The sequence below is a fragment of the Pavona decussata genome, unplaced genomic scaffold (genome assembly GCF_977016875.1).
Source record: "Pavona decussata unplaced genomic scaffold, jaPavDecu1.1 SCAFFOLD_329, whole genome shotgun sequence".
Lineage (NCBI taxonomy): Eukaryota > Metazoa > Cnidaria > Anthozoa > Scleractinia > Agariciidae > Pavona > Pavona decussata.
In genome coordinates, this window is record NW_028145717.1 from 868,145 (window position 1) to 883,901 (window position 15,757).

General features: G+C 40.3%; 1 protein-coding gene across 1 annotated transcript in view; it reads left to right on the plus strand.

Annotated features, from left to right (window-relative positions):
- The window catches only part of LOC146453588 (general vesicular transport factor p115-like), a 51,404-nt gene that overhangs the window by 6,266 nt on the left and 29,381 nt on the right, over window positions 1-15,757 (plus strand). Inside the window, exons 4-9 of the mRNA XM_085096481.1 lie at window positions 1,924-1,991; window positions 3,067-3,182; window positions 3,573-3,637; window positions 4,063-4,100; window positions 12,119-12,174; window positions 15,644-15,691. Of these exons, the coding sequence (XP_084952607.1) occupies window positions 1,924-1,991; window positions 3,067-3,182; window positions 3,573-3,637; window positions 4,063-4,100; window positions 12,119-12,174; window positions 15,644-15,691 (391 nt within the window). The remainder of the gene's footprint in view (window positions 1-1,923; window positions 1,992-3,066; window positions 3,183-3,572; window positions 3,638-4,062; window positions 4,101-12,118; window positions 12,175-15,643; window positions 15,692-15,757) is intronic.

Genomic DNA, 15,757 nt, shown 5'->3' on the forward strand with positions numbered 1-15,757 from the left:
ATCGATCACTCATTGTCTTCAGCTTATACCAACTCTGTCATGATATCAACCCGGCAACAGATTACTCCGTAAAAACATTTGCAAAGGCTTCATATAAGAACTAAATAGGGAATGACCACCTCAACAATCTTCAAGAAGCAGCATGCATACGTAAATGTCTGTAATTCGCGTGGACGGTCACACATTTTCAAGCAGTCTTTCACAAAATAATTGGTAAAGAAACTTACCTCTTTCTAAAAAGTGGTTGTCCATAGTTTGCTGCTTGAAGCCATCATTTTTTTTAGCTTAACAGAGGCAAAATCCAGAGGAAATGAGTGCTGTATACTTGAATCCCGCCTAAAATCTAACATGAAATGGTCTTTTCTCCGAGCCTGCAGTGGCATATCTGCTGACCAAAATGGTGCCCAGTCTTCCCAGTCCGAATGAAATCCAAGATGGCTGCCGGTGTTGCTGTGATTCCACGCTTTTCCACGTTTTTTCGCTCATTTTAAAAGCTAGCATTGTGCATGACAATCGTAGAAATTATGATTTAAAGTATTTTTGTTCTTTCTGGCATTAAATGGAGTTGAGATTCATTAATGCAGGTTTGTAAGTAATAATGTTTTCACAAATGAGTTTCAGTGTAGGACTGTGCATTTATTTTTTTTTATGCAAATACAATCTGTAAACTGCAAACTGCAAGTCTTAACAGTCATATCTTTTAAACCTTTGCTTAGAAACACACATGTTTACATAGCGTTTATCAACTTAGAACACTGAAGAAAACAGTATTAAGATGCACAAGATGTCACAACAAACAACTAAATTTCAAAGAAAGTAAAGAGATTATCACAGTCAGTGTGAGAGTCTTGCTGGCATGTTTATTCTTAGATCCTGTCAAGATTCTTGTAAGATATTATGAGATCTTAATAAAAAAATTGAACCAAAGACTGAAGAAGTTTTTGTTTTTTGTAATCAGAATGGTTGTAAGATCTTGGTACAAATTTCGATTAAGATCTTATTAAGAAAACATTAGGAAATAGGTAAGATCTTATCAAAATATGTTTATGATCTTATTTTTAATTTATAGTAAGATCTTAACAAGATTCTTGTAAGTTAATTCTTAAGATCTTAACAAGATTGCTAATAAGATCTTGTTACAAATTTTGATAAGATCTTAATAAGAAAATTATATTAAGAAATGGATAAGATCTTATTAAAAGCTGTTTAAGATCTTATTGATTGTTAGGGTGAGGATTTTATCAAGATTCTTACAAGTATCTTACAAGAATTTTGTAAGATCTTGTAAGAACTCATAGGATCTTAAAATGCTGAAGACTGTATAGTTTGTATTAAGATTTTATTAAGAAGTGTTGTAAGATCTTATTAAGACATAAAATCTTAACAAGATCTTATTAAGATCTTAGTGTTATTTTCATTCTTACAAGATTCTTACAAGATCTTGTAAGATCTTACAAGATCTTAATAAGATTTCCACCTGGGTATAATAAAACAGCTGTAACTACTGTACATGTATCTGTCCTTGAAAATCCTCCGATTCACTGTTTTCTTCAGCCTGTAATTTGGCCAAAACCTCTTTAGTTTCGTCTCCATTTGCCGACTCCTTGTAGTTAGATTGAACCAGACCTTTGTATCTTAACACTGTTTCCTTATTCTTTGTGACAAGTGCCCTCAGCTCAGGGTTTAAGAAATAAAACACTGGCAAACTTAGTACAGTTTTGCTCTTATTTTTCTTACAATTGCGAAAATTAATACTCACAAAATTTGTCAAATTAAGCATGTGCGGAAATTAGTAAGAATAACTAGGTAGATAGTATTATTCAACTTATGTGTAATATAATACAGTGTATGACACATAACTTACAGTAATTAATGTTATTAATGTGATTAACTATTTTACGAATGTATTTGCTCTTTTCCAAGGAATGATACAGAGATAACTGGTTTGGCATTGCAAACTCTCTGCAACCTTTTGTCTGCTGATCCACAAGGTATGGATTTCATAGAAAAGTGAATTGAGTGCAGAATCATTCTGCTGTTTTTATTGAAGGTTTTCAGCAAACTAAGACTGTGTTAACTTTTAACTGAAAACCTTGGAAAAAGAAACTTGTGCATGTGTATTTTTCTTTTGGTTTTAAAATTTTCAAACCAGTTTGATTTTTTGTCCGAGTTTTATGGTAATGAATACTGCAATAAGGGAAACAAAAAGGAAACTGGTTTTTAAAAATTTTAAACCACAACATAAATACATACAATGTAGTGGAGCTGGAAGTATATATATTGTTCAAAACTAATGCTTTTATACAAGTTCTCAAAAGTTTAAATCACACCGTACCATGATACAATGCACATGTACATATTATTAGCCTTAAGCTTATGACCTTTTGTATTTTAACACAGATCTTTTGCATGCATGTATAAATGTAATGTTCTTTATTATTTTAGTATCCATTTATTAACTACTTCAAAGCTGTAACATTGTAGTATTATAAGCATTGTCATTTAAAGCCCATTAGATCATATGCCCATTTATTTTGCGCTATATAAATAATAAAGTTATGTTATGTCGTGTCATGTTACTGTACACTGTAGGCCTACAGACCCCAACATGTTATGTAATAACTGTACATGTATACTGTACAGTGAATCTCCATTGAGACACCGCTCAAAACCAAAAAGTTAAACTGTTGGCTTTTTTTTCTGAAATATTGTTAGAGTTATGATTTATTGGTAATAGGACTTCATGTTGTCCAATTCTGTCTGTAATCATTCTTGTGATTAAACAAATCAGACTCCCAATGTGCAGTCGTCTGATTTTGTTAATCACTCATATGATTACAGACCGAATTGGACTCCACTAGCGCTCATTCCTATTACCAAAATGTTATTAATATGCTGTATCTCTAGGTACACAGTTGTAAAAGCAGCCATCTACTTAAGATTATAAGCGGTAAAGTGTTGTCAGTATATGGTTGTCTGTATTGGGTATGAGTAGGACATTAATTTTATTATGATAGCAATCATTGTACTTTTAAATCTGTTTTTTTGTTTTTTTGTTTTTTCAAGATGAGGGAAGCAAAGACCCTGGTCAAACTGCCTCAGACGCCGAGCTTGGGGTACAGTTCACAGAAATTTTCATCAAGAAATCTGACAATGTGACTTTGCTGCTTGGTCTTTTAGAGGTATTAACTAATAAAATAATTTAATTAATTCATTTTTCTTTGCTCTCATAAATAATTCTTGAAATACTAATTCAAGGTTAAATTTCTAATAATATTATTGAGTTTCTTTCTTTTATAAATTTTTTAGCTATTATAGAACCAGATGATTGCAGCCTACATTGTGTTATGTACACTGTAGTGCTCTTTAGTCTGTATACTGTATGACAGTCATATATAAATTTAAATATTATCAGTACTGTATTTGAGTATGAAAATGGCTGGAAGGGATTATCAAGCTTCCTAAGTTACAGTGTTGTAATTCAAAAGGTCCAAAGTTGCCATTCTAAACAGGATCTACTATCAACATCATTGCATCACTCTTATGTTTGATAATTTTCCTTTTAATTTCAGGAATATGAATTTCAGGTTAGATGGCCAACTGTTAAACTCCTTACAGTGTTGCTAACAAACAAAAGGTAAATTGGAGACTGTTACTAGATTGATGTACCCATCCCATGAGAAATTAATAATAATAATAATTAATAATTTATCATAAACAGATGCTCTCGCGCGCTTTACAAATGTTTTAGTCCCACAGTTTTTACTTGGACTTTCCTTTACCTTTAGCTTGAAATGTATTTTAAAGAGCAAGATAAGAACCTTGATTAACTTTTAGTCTTAGATTAGCGTTAATCGGCTTTCAAACAACCCGCCCCTGTAGTCTAAAGCAAGAAGAAATTGGGGCAAAATTTCAACAACATTACATGCGAAAAAAGTGAAATTTGGTGAAGATTTTTGACATTACTTTAATTTTGCACTTCACTAAGGCTCTCTTCAGTAATGTAGCAAAATATATATTAAATTTTTTGACTGCCCTACTAATATATTTTTTGTTTTTCAGTTACCAACTTCAGCAGTGCATTTTAGTGAGCCCCATGGGTAAGGAAAATAATGTTATTTGTAACAAGAAGCATAGGTTTTACCATCATGTAACTTTATTAATAATAATAATAATAATAATAATAATAATAATAATATTAATAATTATAATAATAATAATAATTATTATTATTATTATTATTATTATTATTCACTGTTTGTTGTGGTTTTGTATTAAATTATTTTTAGTTTATTGATAAACTATTGCTTGTACAATCAATGCAAATTTCACAGAAATATGAGTCACCAAATGCATTTCATGTTCAAAATAAAAGCCGATCAGTTGACAACTAAAAAAATATAACTATGGACCATGAGATTTTGCTAAAACTACCATTTATAAACGCTATAAAGACTCTTTATTACAGTGCAACAAAAACCAGGGCCACCGAAAAAAACGACACCTTGAAATGTTCTCTTTTTTGATTGGTTTACAAACTACCAAAGCCAGACTCCTTTGTTGTAAATGTGACCTGTGATTGGCTGATCAATGTTGGGTGGCCCAAGTTGAGTTTGTTGTACCGTAAAGACAATGATTGTTTTGGACAATTCGTTCTTGTTTTTTGCTGACATTGACATTTCTGTCTTTTTACTCTTTATTGTTGTATTTTTACATGTTAGCCGCGCGCGCTCTTAGCCTTGCGCCGCCCGAGGACTGGACATTAATTAATTTAAGTCGCGCGTTCCGCGCGCAAGATGGCGTGTGGAGTGGCGCAGACAGGTTTTGAGTTTTTTTGCTTTTTGCCTCAAAGACAGTGTTTTCTTGTCGCTGGAAAAACAGTGTTTTGTACTTACAGTCTTGTCGGAAGCGATTGCCATTAAAAGCCAAGAAATCGTTAAAAACAGTTTGGTCCTTCGAGCCGGATTTTAGCCAGTTGCCGCCGCATTTTAGCCGAATTGACGCCGGACATTAGCCGAGTTGCAGCCAGATATCAGCCGAATTACAGACGGATAGTTAGCCGAGTTGCCGCCGGATTTTAGCCACACGACAGCCGAATAACGGAGTCAGATTCAACGTCTAAAAGATGCCAGAGGTGAGCGAAGTTGAAAAATGCCGATCAAAGAAGTCTGTTGTCGAGTCAACTGTGACGAAAAGTGCAAATCGTATCAAGGAGTTGATCGCTGAGAAGAGCAGCGTTTCAAAGGTATGTCAATTTGCTAAAAGTATCGAAGAAGCGAGAGATAAGGCCCGGGATCTGACAGGAAGACTAGAAGAAATTGCCCCGGAGTCCATTGAAACTGATGGTGTGTGGCTGGAAGATTTAGAATATAATGTTAATGAAGTTCTGGGCGAAGTGTCAGATTACCTCGCTGAAACAAGGAAAACTGAGACTCAGACTCTCGAAGCACATTCCAGCAATGTAAATAAAGCCAAAAGTTCTCCAGTCCTGTCGGGGGAGTTCCAGTTTAATAAGGGAAGTGGACTCAAAGGTGTTAAAGTCCCGACCTTCGAGGGGGACCCTGATAAGTGGCCATATTTCTGGGGTATTTTTAGCTCGCTCGTTCATCAAAACAGAGCTCTATCGCGTCCGATCAAGCTGGCTCACTTGAACAACTCCCTAAGCGATAAAGTCCGAAGTGTAATTGCCTGTTTGACTGGGGAGCCAGGGGACTATGAGAAAGCCGTAAAATTGTTAACTGAGAGGTATGGGGACCCCCGTGAAGTCGTAGATGCACACCTGCGTCGCATAACCAATTGGCCAGACATTAAGGAAAAGGATTGTGAAGGATTTGAACGCTTTGCCAACGCATTACAAGCAGCTGTGTTTGCCTTAGACCGTCCTGATTATAGACACGAGTTACTTAGCATCCCTCTCTGCACGCAGTTAGTTCACAAGTTGCCGGCAAGGGAGAAGGATGAATGGGTGCGACAAATTGAGCGCGAACAGGTGTCTGAGGATGTCAGTGGTTTAGCCGAATGGGCGCAAGCGCGTGCCAAAACAATGCGAAAGCGCGAATGGTACAACGAACAGCCAGCCAGTCCCGTAAAGAGCAGTTTTAGTAGAGGCTCAGTGCAGACACAGTCAAGGCCGCAAAGATATCAAACTATGATCACGACCACTAGTTCCGCTTCGTTGCCAGTAAAATGTTCGCTGTGTGAAAGAGATCATTCTGAGGTCAAATGCCCGACGTTCCTTGCGGCCACCATGGACAAACGCTGGGACATTGTCAAAGCCAGAAAGGTCTGTTTCGGCTGCTTGAAACGTGGTCACCAGCGTCGCCAGTGTCGCCTGTCCTCAAGATGTGGTGTTGATTCATGTGGAAAGGGACATCACTATTTGCTACATGCCACTGAGCCTAAGGAGGGGCTGAAACCGCAAGAACCGCAGATGGTAGAGTTGCCGACAGAGAATAAAGGAGTCCGTTGCGGTAAAGCACAGGGAAACGTGACCGGTACCAGTAAAGTCGCATTGAAAACTGTGACCGTCCCTTTCGTAAGTGACTCGGGGCAGATTATAATGGGCCTAGTACTCCTGGATACAGGCAGTGAAACAACACTGATAAGAACTGGGTTTGCCGCACAGCTGAGCATTCAAGGTCCCAAGCAGAACCTTACTGTGGATGCCGTTGGAGGAGTAACTACAACCGTCAAGTCGCGGCGAGTGCGCCTGCCCTTTGCGCCATCTGTGACAAAGGCAAAATAATGTGAATGCCTGGACCATGAAGAACATATGTGCGCCTGTGGACGCTATTAACTGGCCGGAAGTGAAGCAACACTATGTGCATTTGCGTGATGTCCCAGTTGAGTCGTTTGGTGACGGGACAGTGGATGTGTTACTAGGCCTAGATGCTGCAGCCTTAATGGCACCGGTGGAAGTCAGACGTGGGGAGCATTCGGAGCCATATGCCGAGTTAATGCCACTAGGTTGGGTGATCGCCGTTCCAGTCTCAACAACCGCCAGTGACCCGAGAAAGCGTATCCTGGGCGTGCAAGTGATAGAGCCTGAGGATGATGTCAACTATCAACTGCTCAAGTTCTGGGACATAAACGTATTTGGTGTACGGGTGGAGACTGCTCCAACATACACACGCAGGGAGCAGAGAGCGATGGACATGCTAAACAAGACATGCCGCCGAGTGGGGTCTGGGTACGAATTGGGACTCCTGTGGAAGGCCGATAGACCGCCGCTGCCCGACAACTACGATACTGCGCTGAAACGGTTAGAATCTGTTGAGCGTCGTCTACAGCGAGAGCCAAAGTTAGCGGAAGGCTACCGAAAAGCAATTGACGCATACATGTACATAGGAAAGGGTTTCGAGCGCAGATTGTCTGAGCAGGAATGTCTGATGGACGGCGAACGCTGGTTTCTACCCCATCACCCAGTGATCTCGCCTCACAAGCCATTACCACGAGTTGTGTTCGACTCCGCCTCGAAGCATGAAGGAATCTGCCTCAATGACTGCCTTGAGACGGGACCTAGCCTGCACAACGACTTGCCGGGTATCCTGCTTAGATTCCGTGAGAAATATGTCGCACTCTCCGGAGGAGTTTCTGACATGTTCTGCCACGTGCACTTGAGACAAGAGGACTGCAAGTATCACCGATATCTATGGCGTGACATGGACACGAAACGACCCCCTGACGTCTACTAGATGAACTGCCAAGTGTTCGGAGACAAGTCATCACCTTGTGAAGCAAACTTCGCTGTGAGACGAACCACAGAAGACAACCAGGATAAATTGGCCTGCCGCAGCCGCCGTGGTTAGGCGTGACATTTTTGTGGACGACTTGTACACATCTTGTGGGAGTGAAACAGAAGCAGTGACCTTACGCGAGGACGTCACAGCTCTCATGGCCAAGTGAGGGTTTCCTATGCGCAAGTGGATCTCTTCTTCACCAGACGTTTTAGCTACAGTACCGGAAGCAGAACGAGCCGTTCCTAATAACTGCCTAGAGTCGGGAGAGCTACCGTCTGGCAGAGCTCTAGGTATCAGGTGGGATCCGAAGTCAGACAGTCTGGGGCTCGCACTACCTCACATTGATCGTCCACCAGCACAAAATACGAAGCGTGGTATTCTCAAGAAATTGGCTGGATTGTACGACCCCTTGGGATGGGCAAGTCCGTTCGTCATTCGTGCGAAAGTCATGCTGCAACGCACTTGGTCTCGTGGTTTAGGTTGGGACGACCCGCTGCCAGCGGATATGACTGCTGAATGGGCAAAGTGGGAGGAGGAGATAACAGCCCTGAAGTCCTTCACCGTCCCGCGTTACATCTACCGTCAGCCAGGGAAGATATGGAAAAAGCAGTTCTCTTCTGCGATGCCTCGGAAGTTGCGTGTGCCGCAGCCGCCTACATGCGCGCCGCATCGACTGATGGAGAGACTGTGTGTCATCTGCTTATGGCTAAGACTCGTCTCATGCCTCAGAAGACGATTTCTATCCCGCGAGGAGAGTTGGTGGGTTGTCAACTAGCTGTGCGCCTTGCAAAGACCGTTTGTGAGCAGCTGGATTTGAGCTTGCGCGATGTAAAGTACTTGTCAGACTCTACCACAGCGCTCTGGTGGATTTATGGAGAGCCCAGAAACTTCAGTCCGTTTGTTGCCAACCGAGTAGCCGAGGTACTGACTGAGAGTGATCCTACACAGTGGCATCATGTGCGCACAAAACTGAATGTTGCAGACCTTGCAACAAGAGGAGCTTCTGCAAGCGACATTCAGGCAGAATCAACATGGATCCAAGGTCCAGAATTCTTAAAGTCTGACGAATCAGAATGGCCGATCGATGACGTGCCAATGTCTGCACAGCCGCTAGCCGAAGCTGAACTGAAGAGGAAAGTGCTTAGGGTTGAGCAGGTGCCAGTCCCACCACTTGTTGATCTTACCGCCTACTCTACTTGGATAAAGCTTCTCCGCGTGACAGCCTGGATCTTACGCTTCCGTTATAACCTGCGAAACAAAGAGCAACGTGAGTCAGGAGCCTTAACTGTTGAAGAACTGAAACGAGCCGAGTTGTACTGGATCAAGTGGGCGCAGAGAAACCGCTTCCCAGCTGAATTAGAATCGTTGTCCAAAGGATGCCCTGTTCCCCGCACAAGTCGGGTCGTATGTCTTGATCCACAGTTGGTAGACGGAATCCTACGTGTTGGTTGAAGAATTGACCAGGCGGAACTACCCTGGGAAGCCAAGCACCCGATCATCCTAGATCATGGACACGATGTTACACGCATGATTGTCATCCACTATCATCAAAAGCTCATCCATGCGGGAATAGAACATGTGTTCAATCATTTACGAGAGAAGTTTTGGATCTTACATGGACGTGCAGAGGTGAAGAATTGTACCGTGAAATGCCTGCTCTGTCATCGGCGTCGCGTGCGACCGCTGACCCAGAAGATGAGTAACTTGCCTGAAATACGACTCGGTGGAGTAAGCACACCATTTCAGCATGTGGGATTAGACTATGCCGGTCCATTCAAAGTTCGTGTTGGTCGCAACAGAGAAGAGAAGCGATATGTTTGTCTCTTTACATGCCTGCACATGCGTGCCGTTCATCTTGAAGTCACTCACAGCCTTAACACGGACTCGTGCATCATGGCACTCCGACGTTTCAAAGCCCGCCGAGGAAACCCAGTACGTATCCTGAGTGATAATGGCACGAATTTTGTGGGTGCTGAACGTGAGCTACGTGAGGCCCTAGCCGAGTTTGACCAAGAGCAAATCCAGGATGAACTCAGTGCCCGCAGAGTCCAATGGAGTTTCAACCCACCTGCCGCGCCATGGTTTGGAGGAACGTGGGAGTCTCTGATCAAGTCCACCAAGCGAGCAATGAAAGTGATGCTAGGGAACGTGCTTACGGTAGATGAAACCTTTCTCACCGTAGTCGCTGAAGTTGAATCTCTCCTCAATTCCCGTCCGCTTGTGTATGGTGGTAGCAGTATGTCGCCGTCTGATGTCAGTGCTCTAACGCCAAACCACTTCCTGCACGGTCGCGCAAGCGTGAATGCTTCACCGGGTGAATTTGTCCAGCGGGACATGTCGTTACGTCGGAGATGGAGGCACAGTCAATTCCTGGCAGATCAATTTTGGCGTCGTTGGAGACAAGAATATGTGCCTCACCTCATTGAGCGCAGTAAGTGGCCTAACATACAACGGAACCTTCGCCGGGGAGATCTCGTTCTTGTCGTCGATGACAATGTACCCAGAGGGCATTGGCGCTTGGGGCGAGTAATGGCACCAATTGCCAGTGCGGATGGCCTTATCAGATCAGCAGAAGTCCTCACGAAGTCAGGAACGTGTGTCCGTCCTGTTGGAAAGCTGGCCCTACTAGAAGCGCACCATGAGGAGGACAAAGAGTGACGTTACCCCCCGGTTCATGTCACGGGCGGGGGTGTTTTGGACAATTCGTTCTTGTTTTTTGCTGACATTGACATTTCTGTCTTTTTACTCTTTATTGTTGTATTTTTACATGTTAGCCGCGCGCGCTCTTAGCCTTGCGCCGCGCAAGACTGGACATTAATTAATTTAAGTCGCGCGTTCCGCGCGCAAGATGGTGTGTGGAGTGGCGTAGACAGGTTTTGAGTTTTTTTGTTTTTCGCCTCAAAGACAGTGTTTTCTTGTCGCTGGAAAAACAGTGTTTTGTACTTACAATCTTGTCGGAAGCGATTGCCATTAAAAGCCAAGAAATCGTCCAAAACAATGATAGATCATGCCTATGCCTTGTCGTCTACAACAGAGGCTTTCAATGCAGAATGTGCCAAATTGCGCTCTATATTTAGTCGCCTTGACTATCCAATGAGTCTTATTGATTCCGCTAGCAACAATTTTTTTTTTCGAAATGCTGCAGCGGACACAGCAGAAAGAAACACTAATGATAGTAGCACAGTAAGAATTAGTCTTCCATTTAAAGATCAAGTGGCCGCTAATGCGGTAACTTCGGGAGCAGTTACCCGATCATAGCCATAAGATTGGCCCTACTTTGCACCCAGTTTTCATGAGCAAGAAATTGGGGCAAAATCTTAAACCCAAAGAAATCAAGCCGTCAATTGCTAATAAGCAGTGTGTTGTTTACCATTTTTCATGTGATCTGTGCGATGCAGATTATGTCTGTTACGCAGCCCGACACCTTCATGTGCGCATTGCTGAGCACAAATATTCGGCAATCGGTAGACATTTCTTAGAAGCTCACGGTAACAACAACCTTTTGAAAGAAAGCCAATTTAGAGTTTTAAGAAAGTGCCAGGGCAAATTTGTTAAGTCTTTGAAATGCTGTTCATCAAGAATCTCAAGCCCAATTTAAATATTCAGACGGACTCCATGTGTGCGAAACTTTTTTGTTTAATATTTCAATTTTTTTCTCATGTTACAGCTTTTAATCAGCTATTGTTCTCTTAGTATTTATTGGCCGCAATTTACAAACATATTTTGACTTGATAATGACGTTTAGCTAACGGCGAAACGTTATAAACGTTTTTTAGCAATCTTTTAATGTTAAAATGATTTTAAGAAATATTTTATCACAATTTTTTATAGTTAAATGCTTTTCTAAATCACTTCTTGTTCGTAATTTATTTTATGAATTATATTCTATGTACACACATGTAATGTATTAACTAAAGTAAATAATTATACTTTTACAGTGTCTTAGAATTAATTATACATAGGCAAATGAAAATAGACGATAAAACCGAACAACGTTTGGGAGTCGTCATGACGCCATTATCAAGTTCAAAGTAATAAAACAATGTCAGAAATAGTTCACCAAAAATTAACATAAGATCAGAATATGTAATGTCATGGAGCCAAATAGTTTTGCTTTAATTGGGTCTGATTGGACATTGAGAGATGGTGTGAACTCTCTAATAAGTAACATTTCGTAAACTAAGCAATCGAACTCATTTCGAACTTATTTTGACTATTTTCCTATTACTTCAAACTTGGTAATGGCGTCATGATGACTCCAAAACATCATTTGGTTTTATTAGTTATTTTCACTTGCCTTTGCATATCTAAACCTTTACTTATAAGGATTTAGAATTAATTATTATTAATATTAATTCATCAGCATGTTTGTTTTCCAGGTGTATCAAGACTTATGGATCTACTGTCTGATAGCAGAGAAATTATCAGAAATGAGGTGAGAATCTGTCTTTTTTCTATTCTTTATTAACCCTTTATTTTTAAGTGTAATATCAAAGAACAAATTCTCCTATTTTGTCTCCTTACTTTTCTTATAAAAGTTCTGGGGAGAAGTTATTTAAATATCAAGAAAATTCACCTTGGGTGATCATATCCTTAATTCTTGTGACTTCGGGGATTGAATTTAAGCATTTGATATAATATTATTACAAGGAGAAATTTGATGCTGATCACTGTTAATGCTTAAAGGGTTAAAATATTCCTAATTATTAAATAATTGTAAATGGCAGTTACATGTACTGTAGGTACAATTTGAACAGTTCATTTCAATGCTAGCAAATGTTTGGTTTATCACAGAGTTGATACACCAGGGTTCGACACCTGTCCGACTGACTTAGTAGCCACCGGGCTAGTAACTTTCAAAATCTACTAGCCCATCTTACAGTACCGCTCGAAACTATGGGACCATTTGCCGCGAATTTGCCTCGGTCGATTCGCGGTTTTGATCTGCGGTTTCACCTAGGCAAAACCTCGTCTAACAGCAATAAAAACCTCGGTTTCACCTAGGTTTTTTTCGGTTGACTTAAGCCGCGGTGAAAGGCAGGACGCGGTTGGGTTTGAATAGGTTATTGTTCGCTTTGTTTTCATGTTCTTCGAGGACAATAAGCGAACTGTCGGGTTTTAGGTGTGATAAATTTCACGGAAGCGCACTCGCTCTCAAGGGGAATAATCAAAGCGCTCTGTGAGCGAACTCGTGAATTGAACTGGTAAATGTAATAATATTTCGGATTATGCCAAAAATTATTTGCTTAACGTGCAAAACAATTCATTAAACTTCACTCGCACAATTCCTTTCGATATGCGAAGCAACGCAAAGGTCAGTGAAAGCTCGAATGCTAGTCGACGAAAGAAGAGAGCGCTTCCAGGTCTTTTTGAAGGAATTACAATGGAACTACTGTAGTTGGGCATAAGTGAAAAGGCACTACTACTCCCGTTGTGGCTGAATAACAAACTGCAAGCGTCCAGGTTTCCTACCAAGAATCGCCGTAAATTAACTTACTATAATTTTTTCTCCGCGTTGTGTTGCGGAATGAAACTTGATACACGTGAAAGAATTTGGTTGCCTAGCAGGTGACTGAAATCTTCCCGGTGTTTTCATCATGGCACGGTCCTTTCTACGTCCAAACGACGGCTTCTCTCAATGTTTTAAAACATCAGAAGGGGCTTTTCACTTTTGCTAAAGTTGCTGTTTTCGTTTTATCCAAAGTAATATTAATAGAAATACGTTAAGCGTTGCGGTAATTTTCCGCGTTTGTGTTTGCTCCAAGTGAATCGATCTTATCGCTCACACTCGATACCGAATCAAATCTATTACGAAGTTTTAGTTTTTCGAATCCGGATTACATTGGCAATACATTTGGAGGGATTTTCACTTTGTTTTTCTCCGCGTCCGTACTGAAATCCGATTGCATATTTTGAATTCAGCGTCGCTATTTCGACTGAACTTAGTTGCGCACTTTACATCAGTAGGAAGGATTATCAGGAGGTTTATCAAACGAATAGAATATCTTTCTTGACTGTGTGGCGTAAACAGCAAGAATTAAACTGAAACTATGTCTTTTGCTCTGTGATTATTGCCTGTAGCGTGACAAAAACTGAACATGTCCCAAATGTAGAAAAAAACTTTCGTCAGTGACTGCCAAACGAATTGTTATCGGTCGTTCGGTTTCCTATTCGGTGAGTCTTTACAAATTCTTTTGTTTGAGGGCTTCTTTAGGATGAAAGGTGAGATAATGTTTGACAATACCCTGACAATAGTAATTAGTCATTATTGTATTTTTACCGAGGCATTGCCGCGTTTAATTCCCCGCGGCTTTTGGTTGCTTTCGTCTTTGCCGCGGTTGCGGTTTTCGTCCCACCGCGGTGAATTCGCGGCAATCACGTTCGGCAAAGACGAGGTTTTACCACGTGCAAATGGTCCCATAGTTTCGAGCGATACTGTACATATCAGTAGCCCAGACTTTTTTCTCCTGGAATGTTAATTTAGTAACTTCGGATAATCATCTACATGTATTCATTAACTGGGTTAAACAACAACATTTGTTCTGTATTACACAGTGTACTAGCCTTAGCATGTTTAGTATTGTATATGCTAACATGGACTGAAAGTGATCTCTAATTTCTTCCATGATGGATTGAAGGCTCTCTTACGTTTTTCAGTTTCGTATTTTGTTTTTTTTTCTAACCGATTCTCCTCACTAAGATTTGACTTTTTCGGCGGTGGAGGTTTGTAGTTCGATAGAAATCGCTCCATCTTGCCTCGAACATCTGCAAGTTCAAGGCGTTTTGTCAGGCGTTTCCAAATTTAGAGAGAGTGGCCTGGGGACAAAATTAACCATAAGTGTGCGGTCTGGGTACAAGTAGCAAGGCACGATCGAAGGACCGAGTAAAGGAGAAAAAAGAATGAAGAGACAAGACGTCATTTTATGGTAGTTGTCCAACATTCTTTATTATCAACATCATAAGAACTCTAATTAATTTGTTTGATGCGGTTCCAACTAAAAAATGTAATCCGAATATGAATTAATTACTTAGAAAATTTCTACTAGCCCACGAACTACTGAATGTGCAAAATTTACTAGCCCGGCTCCAGTTTTTATAATACTAGCCTCGGGCGAGCGGAGATGTCGAACCCTGTACACTGTCATTAAAGGTAAATTGGCTACTGCTAAGAGATTTGAATCTCTTTCCTGTGGCCAATTTATCTTTAGTTTGTCAACTCTGTTGATAAACCAAACATTCGTTTCTACTTCCCACCAACGCAGTGCTCACCACATTTTCTTTAGATAATAATACATGGCTAGTACTACATGGCTAGTAATATACATGGCTACAACACAAGATATGCAGCTAAGCATAATCTTTATAAGCCGAACGTAAGAACTAATGTAGGTAAACAATTAATCTCCTTCATGGCAACCGATATTTGGAAAGACCTTCCAACTCCTTTAAAAAAACTCATACAAAGTGTGTCTGCTTTTCCGAAACAAATTATACATTATTTACTGTCAGAACAACAAATGAACTAATTTTCTTTTATGCTGACCTCGTAACATACGTTAACTTTTTTTACAATTGATAAGTTCTTCCTTCCTTTTGCTTTTTCATTTTTTTTTCTTTTTCTTTCTTTTCTTTTCTTTTCTTTCTTTTTTGCCTGCTATCTAGAACCTAAATTAGCCAGGGAGCTAACAAGACAACCTAATGGTTTATTTAGCTTCCTTGCTTTACACATTAATTTAACTAATAATTAATTTAATTTATGTAACACCACTAAAAGATTGTAATAATCAACATGTAAATAGAAAAAAAGTACAAATAAACATTATCATTATCATTATCATTAAACCGCCTTATCCATTTCAGTGCTAGACAGTCTAATTTGGCCTGTAATCACTTCTCTCTCGTAGGGTCTATTATTATTGATTCAGCTCACAAAGTCGAATGCTGCCATCCAGGTAAGAAAAATAACTTGGCTATGATAATTAAACATCTTCCAAGTCAACACTTTGCCATGTGTTTCA